The 15803-nt window shown below is 35.7% G+C and overlaps 1 protein-coding gene across 1 annotated transcript; it reads left to right on the forward strand.

The window, feature by feature from the left end:
* The first annotated feature begins 3449 nt into the window (after positions 1–3449).
* MS4A13 (membrane spanning 4-domains A13) lies at positions 3450–12784 on the forward strand. The gene is made up of 4 exons (XM_035012359.1): positions 3450–3590; positions 6726–6782; positions 7899–8018; positions 12605–12784. Exons 1-4 carry the CDS (start codon positions 3462–3464, stop codon positions 12737–12739), a joined length of 441 nt encoding a protein of 146 aa, XP_034868250.1. The 5' UTR covers positions 3450–3461; the 3' UTR covers positions 12740–12784.
* The last annotated feature ends 3019 nt before the right edge of the window (positions 12785–15803 follow it).

Raw genomic sequence — 15803 nt, forward strand, 5'->3', positions numbered from 1 at the left:
TTCTCTACTGTCAATAGCTCTTGTATTCTTACCTAGCTTTTTTCTGTCTCTGTACTTTATAGAATTAAGAGATAATCAATTTTAGAAACCAAAAATCAATTTTAGAAACCAAAGATGCATTAAAATAATCAAATCATGAGATTTCAAGGGTATAGGGAATGAGCAGTCATTTACTCAAACCCTCCTTTCGAAAGGACCGAGATTCAGGGTTTAATATCATCCATTAGATGATCACCTGGCTAAGTGGCATGATTCATGTTACTGACCTAAGTAAGATCTGTTAGAAGATGTAGAACAGTGTAATGTCATATCCACAAAGGATATAGTTAATAGCTATTAGCCAGGTTTTCTGAACACCAGAAATGCAGGAATAATGGGGAGGGGGCGGATAACAACAAAAGAACCCCTAGGAGAAGACTTTAGGATTGTAGAAGCAACTTTGGTAAGTTGTCTGATGGCAGAAAAAGTTCTTTCACATAAAGAAGAACTAGATAGCAAGTATGTGACAGAAAAAAAAAAAAATCACGAGCCCATGATGAATTTAAGTACAAGAACTTGGTTTTGAAATGCAAACATGGCATTATGAATTGCATTGAACTGATTATGAATTGCAAGGAAGTTGTTAAAAGCTTTACTGAAAATTCTCTAACACTGTTCCCTAAGTGTTCATACTTTATCATCCAGAGCCACTGTTTACTACTCAGAGAAAATAACTGTAATATGCCTGTACCTTTTAGCTGTAGAGAGAGGGTTTTCACTTATGGAGGCCATTATTCAGAACAGGTAGATGCAAGCTGATGCCTTTACAAAATTAGGCACAGAAAGAAGAAAGCAATTGCTTCAGAGTTTGGGGAGGTAGTTGTAAAACAGTAGGGAAACAATCAAACTTACGTATTTTCTTTTGAGCAAAGTGTGTATACTTGTTTTGTATTGTTTTGTAGAAGTTTGCTAATAAAAATATCACCAAAGATTAGAAGCATAATCATCTAGAGGAAATGCTGGTAGTATGGCTCCGTGTATGTGTTCAAAAATCTCTACAGCAGATAGTCTTGTTTTAGGGGTAAGTAAGACTTCACTTTGACTAAATTCAGGAATATTTCAATTTACTGAGGATTATTCTTGAATCTGGAGAGGGGCATACTTGGTTAAGTCAAAAATGGGTTTAAAAAAATTTTTTGAGTATAGTTGACACACAATGTTACCTCAGTTTCAGGTATACAACATAGTGATTCGACATCTTTATACATTATGCTGTGCTCATCACAAACGTAGCTACCATCTATCACCATACAATGCTATAACAAGATCATTGACTGTATTCCTTTTGCTGTAGCTTTTATTTCTATGACTTATTCATTCCATAACTGGAATCTCCCTGTATCTCCCACTCCCCTTCACCCAAAAAATGTTTTTTTTAAATACTGATTGCCTTCTACAAATTTTAACTGATCTCATGTCTCTTCATACACAAATATGCGCTCAGATAGGAGCATACTGACTAAACCAACATACATAGGGTAGTCGATAAATCCCAAAAAGGAATAAAAGAAAAAGAAGTATTTTTTTTAAACTGGGAGAGAGATCTCTTGCTGATCTCTTTCAATTACTGTATTGATGTCTGTGTAATTTAATGATTATTAATTTGTCTCTTCAATTATAAACAGAGAGCTTAGCTATCTCTTAATAAACACCAAGGAATTTTGAAGATCATGCTCTTTCACATCTGAAAGAAAAGGAACTTTTCCACCGGATGTGAACTTTTCCTTTGAACTTGGCCGCTGTGTAGATTGTCTCCCACCTGACTGTTCAGCAGAGGTTCTTAATCTCTTTGGAGTCACAGACCCCTTCAGACATAGGAAGAAAGCTCTGGATCTTCTCCCCAGCTTCATGTATATATTGTAATCCTTTGCACTCATATTTTTGTGTGTGGAGAAGAGGCCTATGACCTCCTGAAATGCCATTCATTGGCTCGAGATTAAGAACGATTTTTAAATAAGAAAACCCATCTTGTTCTTCTCCACACACTAGCAACCTTGCTTTCTTATAGAGTTCTTTTCAAGCTTTGTTTACTTGGATATTTCATAGTATTATATAGGACAACCGCCAATTATAAAGGGAGACACTATTTTTCAGGCTCACTTAAGAGTTGGAAAAGTCATGTGGGATTAATGTCCTTCATTCTGATGTGCTTATTCAAGAGATATTTACTGGGTTCCCACTTTTAGAGGCTGGTGACAACAGTGAGATAACTAAAGTCCAGGCTCTCAAGGATTTTGCTATCTAGTAGAGGATTTTCTCCCAATCAAATCCAAAGAATCTCTGAAGATAATGCCGTTTTTCCAAATTCGATGCAGAGGAAATCTAAAATTCTAAATCTATAAAAATGCATAAGATTGTTACTGAAAAAGTCGTCTTTCTATAATAAAAGAGAATTCTCTAAAATGTATCTTTAATATTAGCTGGTTGCATTTATGTGTTTTTAGACTACTTTACAAAGAGCTGGAACTATTAAAGTTAAAGCATTAAATAGCTTTCTATTAAAGTTTATATTAAGTAAAAATAGTGTATCCTCTGAAATTTTTACTTTTTTTTTTTTTTTTTTTTATTAAGTAGGCTCCACACCCGACATGGGGCTTGAACTCATGACCCTGAGATCAAGCATCACATGCTTTACCGACTGAGCCAGCCAGGTGCCCCAATCCTCTGAAATTTTTAAACAGTAATTAAAAATGTGATTCAGTATATGAAATATTAGTCCACATATAAATTGAGAAATAAATTTACTGGCACATATTTACTTGGATTATAATTATCTTCTTACAAATTAAAGTTGGGTAATAATTCACCCCTCCACCAACTCATCCCCTATCCAATAGGAAGACCTTGTACAAGCAAGTCTACATTGGATATTCTTTGTATCTCTGTGTTGAACTGTACCTCACACCAGCATGCTTGTGATAAAGATACATACCAAATATACCTTGAAGGCAGAGGTAAACCTTCAAAAAGATGCAAAAAGTAGTTCAACCTTAATAATTACTAATATACAAGAATATATTGGATACATGGTTTCCTGCATCCATATAGATTAGTAACCATATTTCCCCCCAAATACCTTCAGTATTCTCCTTTCATGCCATTACTTGATAGGTAGGGAAGATAGCCAGTATTAAGAGTCAGATTGTCAACTATTTTATGGGAGAATTGACTAGAATTATTATTGAACAGTCTGATGCTCCACGAATGGTTGACTCCTATTTGGTAAACCTCAGTACTTCCTGGTTAGGGCTTTCCTTTGGGGCTAACCAGTCCAGAAAATACATGGTAAGTGCATTGCTATTTACCTTTTATCTTTCATAAAAGTATTGAATATTTCTTATAGTTAACACTTACTGGAATAATGTTATAAATTACATGGTTTGGGTACTAATATCATTTTCTTCTCACAGGCTCTCCAGATTATGATTGGCATATTTCATGTTTTCATGTGGTATTTCCTATTGATTTTGTATATGGGACAAATTAGAGGAGTCTTTGGGACATATGAACCTATAACTTACAAAACAGGATGTGCTTTATGGGGAATTATTGTGAGTAGAATATATTTATATGATTTAATCATTCAATAAATACTATTCATGCCACTAGTGGAAGATAGGGAACAGTTAAGTAAATCCCATGTTGGTAATTTATTCAAAATCAAATTCTTTTTTTCAACACATGTTTTTTTAGTACCTTTAACTTACCAGTGCTGTTACAAGAAATGTGGATACAGGAGGGAATACACAATGACAACCATAGGTTGGATTGTCTTTAGATATGTGAAAGACAAAGAATCTTAACCATAATATCCATTAGCATGGTTAATTTTCATATTTAGGATCCTTACCTTCTTCACACAATGTGCCTACTCACACATTTTCTAAATTTGTCATTACCTGCATTCTTCTGTGGTTTCTAGACAGCCATAAGTTAGTAGGAAAATTTGAAAAGTATGGCATCCTCAAAGCTGAGTGAACAAATAGGGAAAGATAAACTATATTAAATTCTGTTATTTTGCCAAATAAGGCTGAGAATTGACCATTGGAGTTAGCAATAAACTTGACAAGTAGTTTCAGTGGAATGGTGAAGCAAAACCTGACTGGAGTTGGTTTAAGAAATAATGGGAGGAGAAGACTATAGAGACAGCAAATAAAACTCCTTTAAGGACTCTGGTGTAATATGGCATTGAGAAATGAAGTAGTAGTGGGAGGAAGTTTGGATCAAGACAAGGTTTGCTTATTTGTTTCAGTAAGTTGGAAGTATCATGTCTTTTACTGAGGGGACTGAGCCAGAAGAGGGAAAATCAATATGAAATAAATGGAGGGAAGGAGGAATTATTAGAATCCTGTACTGGGGTAGGCAAGAGGTGATGAATTTTAATACACAAATACTTAGGTTCATGGACAGTTCATCTCTAGCAGTGGATCTCAATTAGAGGTGGTTTTGCCCCTCAGAGGACATTTGGTGATGCCTGGAGACATTTTTGGTTTTCACAGCTAGGGTAGGCATCCAGTAGGCCGAAGCCAAGGATATGGTTAAATATCCTACAAAGTATAGGATAGCCCTCATAAGAAAGAATTATCCAAGGTGGGTAACAGGATGGAAAGGTGGAGAAACAGAGAAAGGACAAATTTTGATAGGTAGGTAGATGGGATATTGGGAGCTTGTAGAACTTTTCTTCCAATGGTTTCAAATACCTCAGTGAATTAAGGAGCCAGATCATGAGCTGAGAAGGAGAATGGGATAATGAATTGGTTGTTTGAAGAGAGGCTATGAAATAGTCACCTAGAAAAAGAGAGTGTGTGCATTGTGGAAAAGTAGTTAGACTTTCACTAAGATTAAGAGCTCACTTAAGCTTTAGGAACAGAATGTGTGTAGTGAGATATGGGTCAAGATGGTTGTGTGTCTTTCTCAAGTCCTGTTTGGCTGCATGGGTTCAGGCATTCAGTGAGAAGCAGAACTGCATTTAATCAGGATTTGGGTTTAACCATGCATCTGTGATCAAACAAGAACAGTGCAAAGGAGTTGAAAGTGTATATAAGTGAATGTAATAGTTAACCATGAAATTTAAGCTGGTAAAGTAGAGAATATAACAGAGAGGTGAGGGGCTTGATTATAGATCCAGATGGGTTCAAAGAACTGTTAAAGTTGTGATACTACAGGACATGATGTAGAAAGATAGAAGCTGGTGGTCATAGTGGGATACTTGGAAATGAGATTTGAAAGATGTCATCCTTATTGGCAGAAAGAAGCACAAGAGAATGAATATGGGAGTGAGTGACTGAGCTAGGATGGGGTCAGAGGATTAGAGAAGAGAAATTCAAAGAAACAGAAGACCCAGGTATTAGAAGGATCACAATCACACCAAGGTTTAAGAGGTGTTAGAGAGAGAGTGAGACAGAAATTAAAATCACCAAGACTAGAGTGACCAAGTCATCAGTTGATGACTTCAACCAGGCTGGATAGTGGTGATAGAATCTGATGACATTTGATTCAAAGCTGGAGGAGAGGAAAGGTATAAGGGCTAGGAGAGAAAATGGCCACCACTTGAGAGGGCTACAGAGAAAGCAGTGGCCCCTAGGAGATCCTCTGCCTTTATACATTGGCTCACAATTGTCAGAGCATTGCTTTAGAAAACAATAGTGAATTTGCAGACAAAATCCAGATAATGATTCATGTCCCTCAGTGTTTAATTGTACATGTTATAAAAATAGCATGTGTAGCTCCTAGAATAAATTATCTAAAATTTCAGTTAAATTTAATCCAATGCAAAACTGCCATAAACTTTGAAAGGCATTTTGTGAAGCACATGGTTTGGTAATCTAGCTACAGCGCACTCCAGTTTATAATTCAACTTTATGTTCTTCCTTTCACTGTGTACCTCCTTAGAAATCTCAGCTTTTATTATAGAATGAAGTGCTGTGTGTGTAAATTTAAGTTATCCTGGAGGAGTTAGTAAGCTTTAAGGTTTGGCCTTCCTATAAATGGTATAGCATGAGTGCTGTTTTTCCACAGATTATCATTTGACTTAGATCTTTGGAAAATCCGCTAAAACAGATAAGGCAAAAGGAATGTTCCAAGGGAAGTATGCAGCTCACCTTCAAACAATATGGCATAACTTTACACTTCTGGGAAATAGACAAAGTAACCTGGTGTGAAATAATGGAAACTCTTTTAAAAAAACGCAAAAACATGAATTACAGTTATTACTTTAATAATGGCCACAGTCTCAAGAGATATATTTTGTACAAACACAATTTGGAATAGACTCATGAACCACTTTTTTCACATTTGGATATGTATACAAAAATTGCAATCAATGGCTTCATTTTATTAGGAAGGATAGCATTTGAAATGATAATCAAATGAGTTCAAAAAGCATGCACAGATATAAGCAAACTTGGCCCCTGATTCAGGACTCTTTAAGTCATCTTTGGTATATACCACAAGCTGAATTCTGCCCACTGTCCCCTATGTTTCTGTGATTAGGGACCCAGCTATTAGCTTTCAGTTCATGACTATATGATGGAAACTTGTCCTGACCCCTTCTACTGAAACTTCTTTATATTTTGTTACTCTTGGTATTCTAAAAATAACTGACCTGGAAGAGGGAGTTGTTAAAAATACATCTTAAGTTTATGAGCATTATCAATGAGTATTTATAAATATGTTTTTATATCCAGTTTATCATTGCAGGAGTCTCCATAATAAGAGTAGTAAGGCATCCAACTCAAGGCCTGGTAAGTGGAGATGCTTCAGGTATCCTAGAAATCACTTGTCACAAAGCTAAGTAGGTTTTAGTGAGTACCTAAGCAATGAAGGCATCTACCCTACTTTTAAAATAATTAAGTGAAAATCTAGGAGCACATAACTTTTTTTTTTAAAAGATTTTATTTATTTGAGAGAGAGAATGAGCTAGAGAGAGCATGAGAGGGGGGAGAGTCAGAGGGAGAAGCAGACTCCCTGCTGAACAGGGAGCCCGATGCGGGACTCGATCCTGGGACTCCAGGATCATGACCTGAGCCGAAGGCAGTCGCTTAACCAACTGAGCCACCCAGCCGCCCCTAGGAGCACATAACTTAATGTAGACAAACTTTCTATATTAATTAGAATCATTATGTAAAAGTTCTAAATTTAAATACAGGGGTTTTTTTGTTTGGTATTCTACCTTATTTTAACATTGTATGAACTTTACTAGTGAAAAAATTTAATAGGACCTAATAATGCCTTTATATATAGATAAAATATTACTGTAAAACTTCATTTTCCTAACTACCTAGTTTGGGAACAGGATTATATCTTATAAGATAAAGGATCTGTCCAGAAGATCCATCTATGGTATAGATAAGATATTGGAAAGAAAAAAATCTTAGACTCTTAGAGCTAAGAAATCAATGAGTCTGATCTCACAATTGTACAGATAAAAACATATCCAAAGATATTGATGGATTTCCCTAGAGAATGAAAATCCTGGATTAAAAATCATTGAATCTTATTTGGCTTGTTTCTACAAGCAGTCATTTTCCATCTTTTTTTTTCTTTTTCCATTTTACAGTGGATCTCCTTTTGTTCAAATCCCATCTTAACAATCTTTCTTCCATATGACTCAGAAGATTGTAAAATACATTTTTTTGCCCAAATGGAAGATTGATGCTTACTGATGTGATATTTCACTGGTCCCTCCAGATTAACTGGGTTTCATGTAAACCAGGAAAATATTTTATTCTAATGGCAAACATTCCAGCACCTCTAAAGCTTCAGAAACTAGATCAGAGTTTTGACGAAATGATTTTTTTTTCAGCAATACAAACTGTTTATTCAGAATATAACAAGCTTACCATGTATCTTCTTTTCAGATTACATTTGCTTTGATCATGAACATCTTCTGCATAATTGTTGCAGTTATTGCATCAATTCTAACAACAATTGAGTTGTCTTCTTTTAATTCCGTGTCATATAGGAATTATGGACAAGCAGTAAGTGACCATTCAAACAATTCTCTTCCAAGGTTTTAAAGCCTTTGGAGGTAAAATAAGACTTTTATTAGTCTTCAAGAAATTCTTTGCTTTAAGTAGTAAGCTCTTGATTGAAAGTTTCAATTCAGAAGTAATTTTTTTTTTTTTAATTTATTTGCGAGAGAGAGAATGAGAGACAGAGAGCATGAGAGGGAGGAGGGTCAGAGGGAGAAGCAGACTCCCTGCTGAGCAGGAAGCCTGATATGGGACTCGATCCCGGGACTCCGGGATCATGACCTGAGCCGAAGGCAGTTGCTTAACCAACTGAGCCACCCAGGCGCCCCCAGAAGTAATTCTAACATGATTTTTTGGTAAATATTAATAGAATGTTTGAATTCCTGACATGCCCAATTGAAATAAAGCAAGTAGATAATGTGAAGACTTCAGTGATAAATGTATATGCATTAGGCATGGGGTCACTGATGATTCTCTTAATGAAATAAATGTATGATCCTAGACCCTAAAACCATTCCCAAAATCAACAAAAGAATTCTGTTACTGATGCATATATTTGGAATTGTAGACACCTGGTAATTTCTGGTTTAACACAGAGCTTTTCATACACAGCCTATTTTTTTAAAGATTTATTTATTTATTTTAGAAAGAGAGAGAGAGAGCGCAAGTAGGGGGAGAGGCAGAGGGAGAGGGAGAGAGAATGTCCTCAAGCAGACTCCCCATTGATCATGGAGCCCAATGTGGGACTCCATCCCAAGACCCTAAGATCATGACCCTGAACCAAAAGCAAGAGTTGGATGCTCAACCAACTGAGCCACCCAGGCACCCCCATACACAGCTTATTTTTGTGTCTCACATGAATTTTTTTTATGTGTTCAAATGCTACATGTGCGTGAACCTGTCTTGTTTCCATTTAATTAAATATCCAATCACATACTTTGTACCAGAGAAGTAACTGTATTTCTTCTTAAGATAGTAATATTCTCCAGTAAATGTGACTGTCTTTACTGATATCACAACTGATTTATTTCAATTGTGTTGGCTTTAAATTCAGAATTACAGAATATTAGTGCTGCAAAGGACATTCAAATGAGAATACATTAGAGTAGAGCTCCTCTTTATTGTTGAACAACAAAACAAAAAATAGCAACTTGAAAGTTTTAATTCAAAAATAATTCTAATGAGAAGACTCATTGTAGATGAGGCATAATCTTCCTGCTCCCCCTTCCTCAACTTTCCTCTCTCTATACCTGCACTATATTGTAAAGGGGCCATCAGTCGAAGGAATCCAAGCATGAAGAACAAAAGCCTAGAGGACAATGAAAGGATGAGAGAAGATGCAATAGTACCCCAAAAGGGATTGTGTGTAATGAATGATGGATTGATCTAAATAAGTATGCATCAGATTTTCCCTATACACTGTAAGAAAATTCTCCATTTTCCCTGGAAATTCATTCTGGGAATCTTCAGTTCTAATTTTGGCAGCAGAGATAAGGAAGAAGAATTAGGTTATTAAGTGGAGGATTGTTCCAAATTATATTGAGCTGACCACTCTTATTCATAAGCTTATAATCATCAGTTTAAGATAATAATGGCATAATTTCCAGGACTCTCCTTTTGCAAACAGTATTACAAACCACTGTAGACTGTATTTATCTGAACTCAGTATTAACGATCAATTTCACAGTCTCCCAAATGCACAAGTTTCAGTTTTGTTTGTGGTGATTAATTACATGAATGAACTTATATATTAGACCTACAGCTCTAACCCACAATCTTCTCTTAGAGGGATTATAGAATCCTGTTCTACATTTACTAAGGCAGCCAACATTTTACAAGATTTTCCAAATGCCAGCTTTTCTAATATAAGCAAGCTGCTTGGCTAAACCCACAAACTCATCAAGTTATCAGTGTCCCCAGGTAGGTTCAGCTATCCCAAAAAGTGCATGCCTCTGAAACATACTTATCTTAGAGCAAAATGGTTGATATTCTAAATCCAGAACCAGACTGACTTTGTTCAAACACTGTCTTCAGGACTCACTGAATGTGACCCTGTGGACAAGTTTCTCAACTTCCCTATTCCTGAGTTTCTTTATGTGTCAGTAGAGAAAGTGCCAACACGTACCTGTGAAACTGTTTGCCTCCCAGACTCCGGGCCTGTTCTTCTAATGGCCAGCTTGATGTTTCCACTTCGATATGCTTCTGTTGTCACCATCTCAAATTCAACAGATATAAAATGGGAAAAGTTTGCCTCCTCAAAAGTACAGTGCTGCAAGACTCCCTTATTTCAGCCTCTAAAGCTGAAAACCTTGATGTAATCCTTCACCCTTCTCTCCACTATCTCCCAATTACCAATTATTGCTTGCTTATTATTCACTTTAATTTTTATTAACTAGGACTCTCTTAGTTGTAAGTGATGGGAAATACAACCCAAATTGACTTAAGCAAGAAACGGGCTTGTGCTGGACTCAAAGGCTTAAATCGCCTGTCGAGAACTCAGTCACTCTCTCCGTTGTTTGCCTCTTTGAACTTCTCTGGCAGATACCTTGCTATTTTCAGGGGCAGAATTTGAGAATAACACTAACAAATACAAGTTAAGGAATGTGGACAAAATGACTTTTTACAATCTTGGCAACAAAGAGGTCACCAGTACTTCTCAGCTAAAATGCTACAATTGTGTTTCTGCCAACAAAATTGGCAGAAACACAATTACCTTATCAGAATTCTGATAAGGTAACTTGATATTTCACACCCCCTATAGCCTTTTCTTTAGCCTCCTGGTACTATCATATACTCCCTATACCTGAGTTAAACTTGCTTTATCATTTTCTTACATGTTCATTCTTGCATTCATTTTTTTCTTCACATTATCAAACCACAGGTCATGTGATATGTATTTTAACTTTATTATTGTTTCTATTTTATGTCTCCATTTCTTAATTATTTTGTCACACTTTTAATTTATGCTATTACATTTTTTTCTGGAGCAAGATAAGTTACAAAAAAACTAGTAAATGAAAATTTAAAGCTGCTTAGAATGTTGCTTCCCTCCATTTTTCTCAATCTTACTCTTATTTACAATGTCTTACCTCATTATGAAGCCTTCCTGGATATGAATGGCTTAGGGCAAACCTCCTGTCCCCTAAAATTCCTGAGCAAGTTTTTATCCATTCTGACATATTTAACCTTATTATATGTTACCTTATATTATCTTTCTGTCTTTTCTACTTGAATATAAACCTTGAGAAAGCAGGAATTTTTTGTCATTTCATTCTTACTGTCTACTCCCTACCACCTAATAGTTTCTTGCATAAAAGATATTAAATAAACCCAAAAACGGAAAAGGTGGAAGAGAAAGAATTGAAGGAGAGAGAATGTAATGTTATTCTTTCCAGGTCTGAATATCATTCTTGTCTTTCTATAGCCAGCACAAAAACTACATTTATTTTCAGGATTAGGACCAATATCATTCATCCTGATATGTAGTTGAAAATATCTTTCTGATCACAACAGAAGGGATCTGCTTTATTATCCCATCAAAATCATAATCACTGCATACTTCCAAGTGAGATGTTGTTTGAGGATTTACTCATCCTTCCACATCATGTTACAGCAATTTCTATGTGAGATTTTTATCACTGCACATACAAATTTCAGTAAGTCTGTAATTAGTAACAATTGTTTTAATACATGAGAATTGCTTGATAAAAATCCCTTAGTAGCTATCTTATCACTGGAGATAGAGTCAAATCTTATTGACCGAAGAGCTTGGATAGATGCCGGGAATGGCCAGCAATCCCTGTACCAACGGATGAACAATGACTCCAAACTTCGCTGTGAAAGAGAGGAGAAGGCAAGGGGGTCAGTGCTCAGAGATGAAGACCCTTTGCCCTTCTATTCTCCCACTTTTATTGGTCCTTCAGGATAATCATAGATCTTGATCACTGTTTCTCAAGCATGTGATGTGTGACAAGGGGTCTTACTGCAACTAGGAGGATCTGTTTATGGGAATGATATGATATGCTAATCTGCGTGTTCTACAAGTTCTGCTAAACATAGCCTAGGGGACAGTGCATACACCTCTTAGATCACAGGGCAGCTGTTTGGGCTAAGAAGGCTTCAGGGAAGGCAACTCCCCACGGCATTCCTATGGCAGAGTGGTCACGCAGGCCTCAGCATTCCAAAGGCCTACGCCCTTCTCCGAAACCTTCCCTCACCCCCAGTGGCCTCTGTGTTACATTTTAGCAAGCCAGGTATTATGGATGATTTCATGCTCTACATTAACCCCAACAGATAGAGACTCTGTCATGAAGAGAATAATGAGAATGAAGAGTTGTAAGAAGTGAGACAAGAATGCTGAGTGATGAAGACCACCAGTGAAAGCTGAAGATAATGAGCTGGGGGAATTAAGGGTAGGAAAAGTGGAGTGGAAGGCAAAGTAGTAGAGATGACTAGGGAAGTCGAATGGTGAAAGCAGCTTATTTATTTTTCCTATTTTCCTTGACTCTCATAGTAGGAGCTCCTTCTGTGAACATATTTATATTATACTTATTAAAGATAATGCAAGATTTCTCCCTATTTTCTGGTTTCAGAAACTTGGAAGGGAAGTTTCACGGATTTTACTGATGTCTTACCCCTTGGAATTTTCTATTGCATTAACATACTCAATCTTTGGCTGTATTGGTTTGGTAAGTGTTTATCTACTCTGGCAAATCAAGAGATGCTGATTTCTAGCACATACAATCTATAAGAAGATAATACAGTATGTTAGAACTCATGAAAATGGAATATGTCACCATATTTCCTTTAAAATTTTCCCTTATTTTTATTGTTTATAAAGTTATGAAAGTAATACATGAAACTATAAAGTAAAATTATAGAGTAAAAAGTTATTGTCCTCTTACTGTAGTCCTCATCATACCCACCCATCCAAATCTAAACAAAAAGACACAAACACACACACTATACAGTTTTCTTGTTTACTAATTGTGTGATCATATTCATATTGTTTGTCACATGATTTTTCCCAACTATCATAAACATCTTTTCATTGTAAAACAAAGCAATACCTTTTAGTAGCATCATACTTTTCCTTAGTATTTATTTTGACATTTTTTCTTGCTGCGTCTTTAGTTTTTTTCCAGTTTTTTTTTTTATTATAAACAATGATCTTTACATGTACGACTAGTATTTCTGTAGGTATTTGATTCCTAGAAGTGTAATGACAAGTTTGATAACATTCCTAAATGTTGTAATAATACACAGTACTACAAAAGTTTATGAGAATGATTATTTTATACAAGCTTTAAAAAAAACTAGATATCAGGGTACCTGGGTAGCTCAGTTGGTTAAGCGTCCAACTCTTGATTTCTGATCAGGTCATGATCTCAGGGTCATGAGATCAAAGCCTGCGTAGGGCTCTGCACTGGGTGTGGAGCCTGCTTAAGATTCTCTCTCTCTCTTTCTGTGCCCCTCTCCACCCCACTCTTGCATGCTGTGCTCTCTCTTTCTCTTTCAAGAAAAAAAAAAAAAAGAAACTAGATATCTACATTCATTCATTCTTTCACAAATATTTATGGAGGGCCTACTATTTACTAGGCATTATAATAGGCACTAAGGATGCAATGATTAACAAGACAACATCCCTAACATCAGGAAGTTTCCTCTTCAGTGGAGAAGAAAGACAATTAACAAATAAATATATATCTATATCTATGTAAATATAGATATATATTTAGGTATGTATAAATTATAAACAATGATCTTTACATGTAAAACTAGTAAGTATTTGGATTGGGTTAAAGCCCACCCTAATGAGTTATTATTACTTCATTACTGTTTTAAGGACTCTATCTCCAAATACAGTCACATTCTGAGGCACTGGGAGTTAGGACTTTAACATATGAACTTTAAGGGGACACAGTGTGGCCCTTAACATGGTGTTTAAGCAAAGCCTCTGACCAGTCATTGGCTGACTACTTATGCTGACCAGGGGAGAGCCCCATTAAACCAGTCTTAAAAATAAAAACATGAATTTAAAAAAATGAAAAACATAAGTAGATATATCAAAGGCCACACACTGCAAGGGACACAGACTCCACAAAATTAGTACAGGCAAGTCACAAAAGGCAGTAATAACAACCATTCTGGGGGGAAGATAAGGGAATCAGAATCCAGAGTCACTACACTATATTGTCTAAAATACCCATTTTTCAACAACAACAAAAATATGACATGCAAAGAATAGGAAATGGTGACATATACACCTGAAAAAAAGCAGTCAGTAGCTACAGTTTTTTGGAGGAAGAGAATGACAAATGTTGGGCTTCACAAACAGAGACTTTAAAGAACTAAAGAAAAAATGTTAAAAAATGAACATGTTAATTAACATTAACATTAAAAATGATGATAATGATTCATCAAATAAGAGTATGAATGTCTATTACCTTGATTGTGGTGATGGTATCATGGTATTTACATATATTTAAATTTGTCTAATTGCACCCATTAAATATGTACAGTTCTTTGGATATCAGTTATACCTCAATAAAGCTATTAATTTTTTTATAAATAATAATATAAATAAAAGAGATGCTAATTATTAAAAAGAACTAAATGGAAATTCTCTAGTAGAAATACAGTTGCCAAAATGAAAAACTCACCAGAGGGTCTGAATAGCAGATTTGTGCTGACAGAAGACAAAATTAGCAAACATGATAGAATGATATAGATCATCCGATCTGAAGAACAACAGGAAACTGAAGAAAAATTAATAGTGCCTCAGAGATCTTTGGGACACCATCCAGTACACCAACGTATGTATAAGAAACCCAGAAAATGAGGGAACAGGAAAAATGCTTGAAGAAATAGTGGCCAAAATTTTCCCAAATTTTATGAAAAATATTATTCTGCATATGTAAGAAGCTCAATAATCTCCAATTAGAATAATCACAAAGAGATTCACTCCTAGACACCTGAGAACCAAACTGAACTAAAAAAGAGAGAGAAAATCTTAAAAGCAGCAAGAGAAAAATGATTTCCTGTACAATAGAACCACAGTGAGATTAACAGCTGACTTCTCATCAGAAACAATAGAGGCCTGAAGGCAATGAGATGGCACATCAGAGTGTTGGAGGAAAACAGTCAAGCATGAATTCTGTATCCTTTAACTAACATTCAAACACAGAAGGCAAATAAAGACACACACAGGTGAGCAGACAGAGAATGCATGGCTGGGAGAACTGCCTTACAAGAAACACTAAAGGAAGTTCTTTAAAAAGAGGTGATATCAGATGGAACTCAAAAACACATGAAGAAATACAGAGCCATCAGTAAAGGTAATTATTGGAGATGACTATAAAAAAACAATATAAATATACCTTTTGTGCTTCTCTTAACTGATTGAAAAGACAGTTGCATAAATTGCACTGGGCCCACCCAGATAGTCCAAAATAATTTTATTTTAAAGTCATGTTATTATCAACCTTAATTCCATCTGTCACAACTACTCAGCTTTACCTTATAGCATGAAAGCAGCCATAGACAATATATAAATGAACGGATATGATTTTGTTCCAGTTAAACTTTCCAAAACAGGTAGTGAAACGGATTGGGTCCATATTCCAGAGTTTGCCAGCCCCTGTTCTATAGATATATATTGTCTCCTTTTTCCTCTGAAATTTTAAGAGATAAGATTATAAAATTAAAAACACTGTATTGTTGAGTATATAACATGTAGGTGTAATATATATGACAATAATAGCATAAAGGAAGGTGGAAGTAATAGAGCTA

Source organism: Mirounga leonina, unplaced genomic scaffold (assembly GCF_011800145.1).
Source record: "Mirounga leonina isolate KUSES-001 unplaced genomic scaffold, KU_Mleo_1.0 Mir_166, whole genome shotgun sequence".
Lineage (NCBI taxonomy): Eukaryota > Metazoa > Chordata > Mammalia > Carnivora > Phocidae > Mirounga > Mirounga leonina.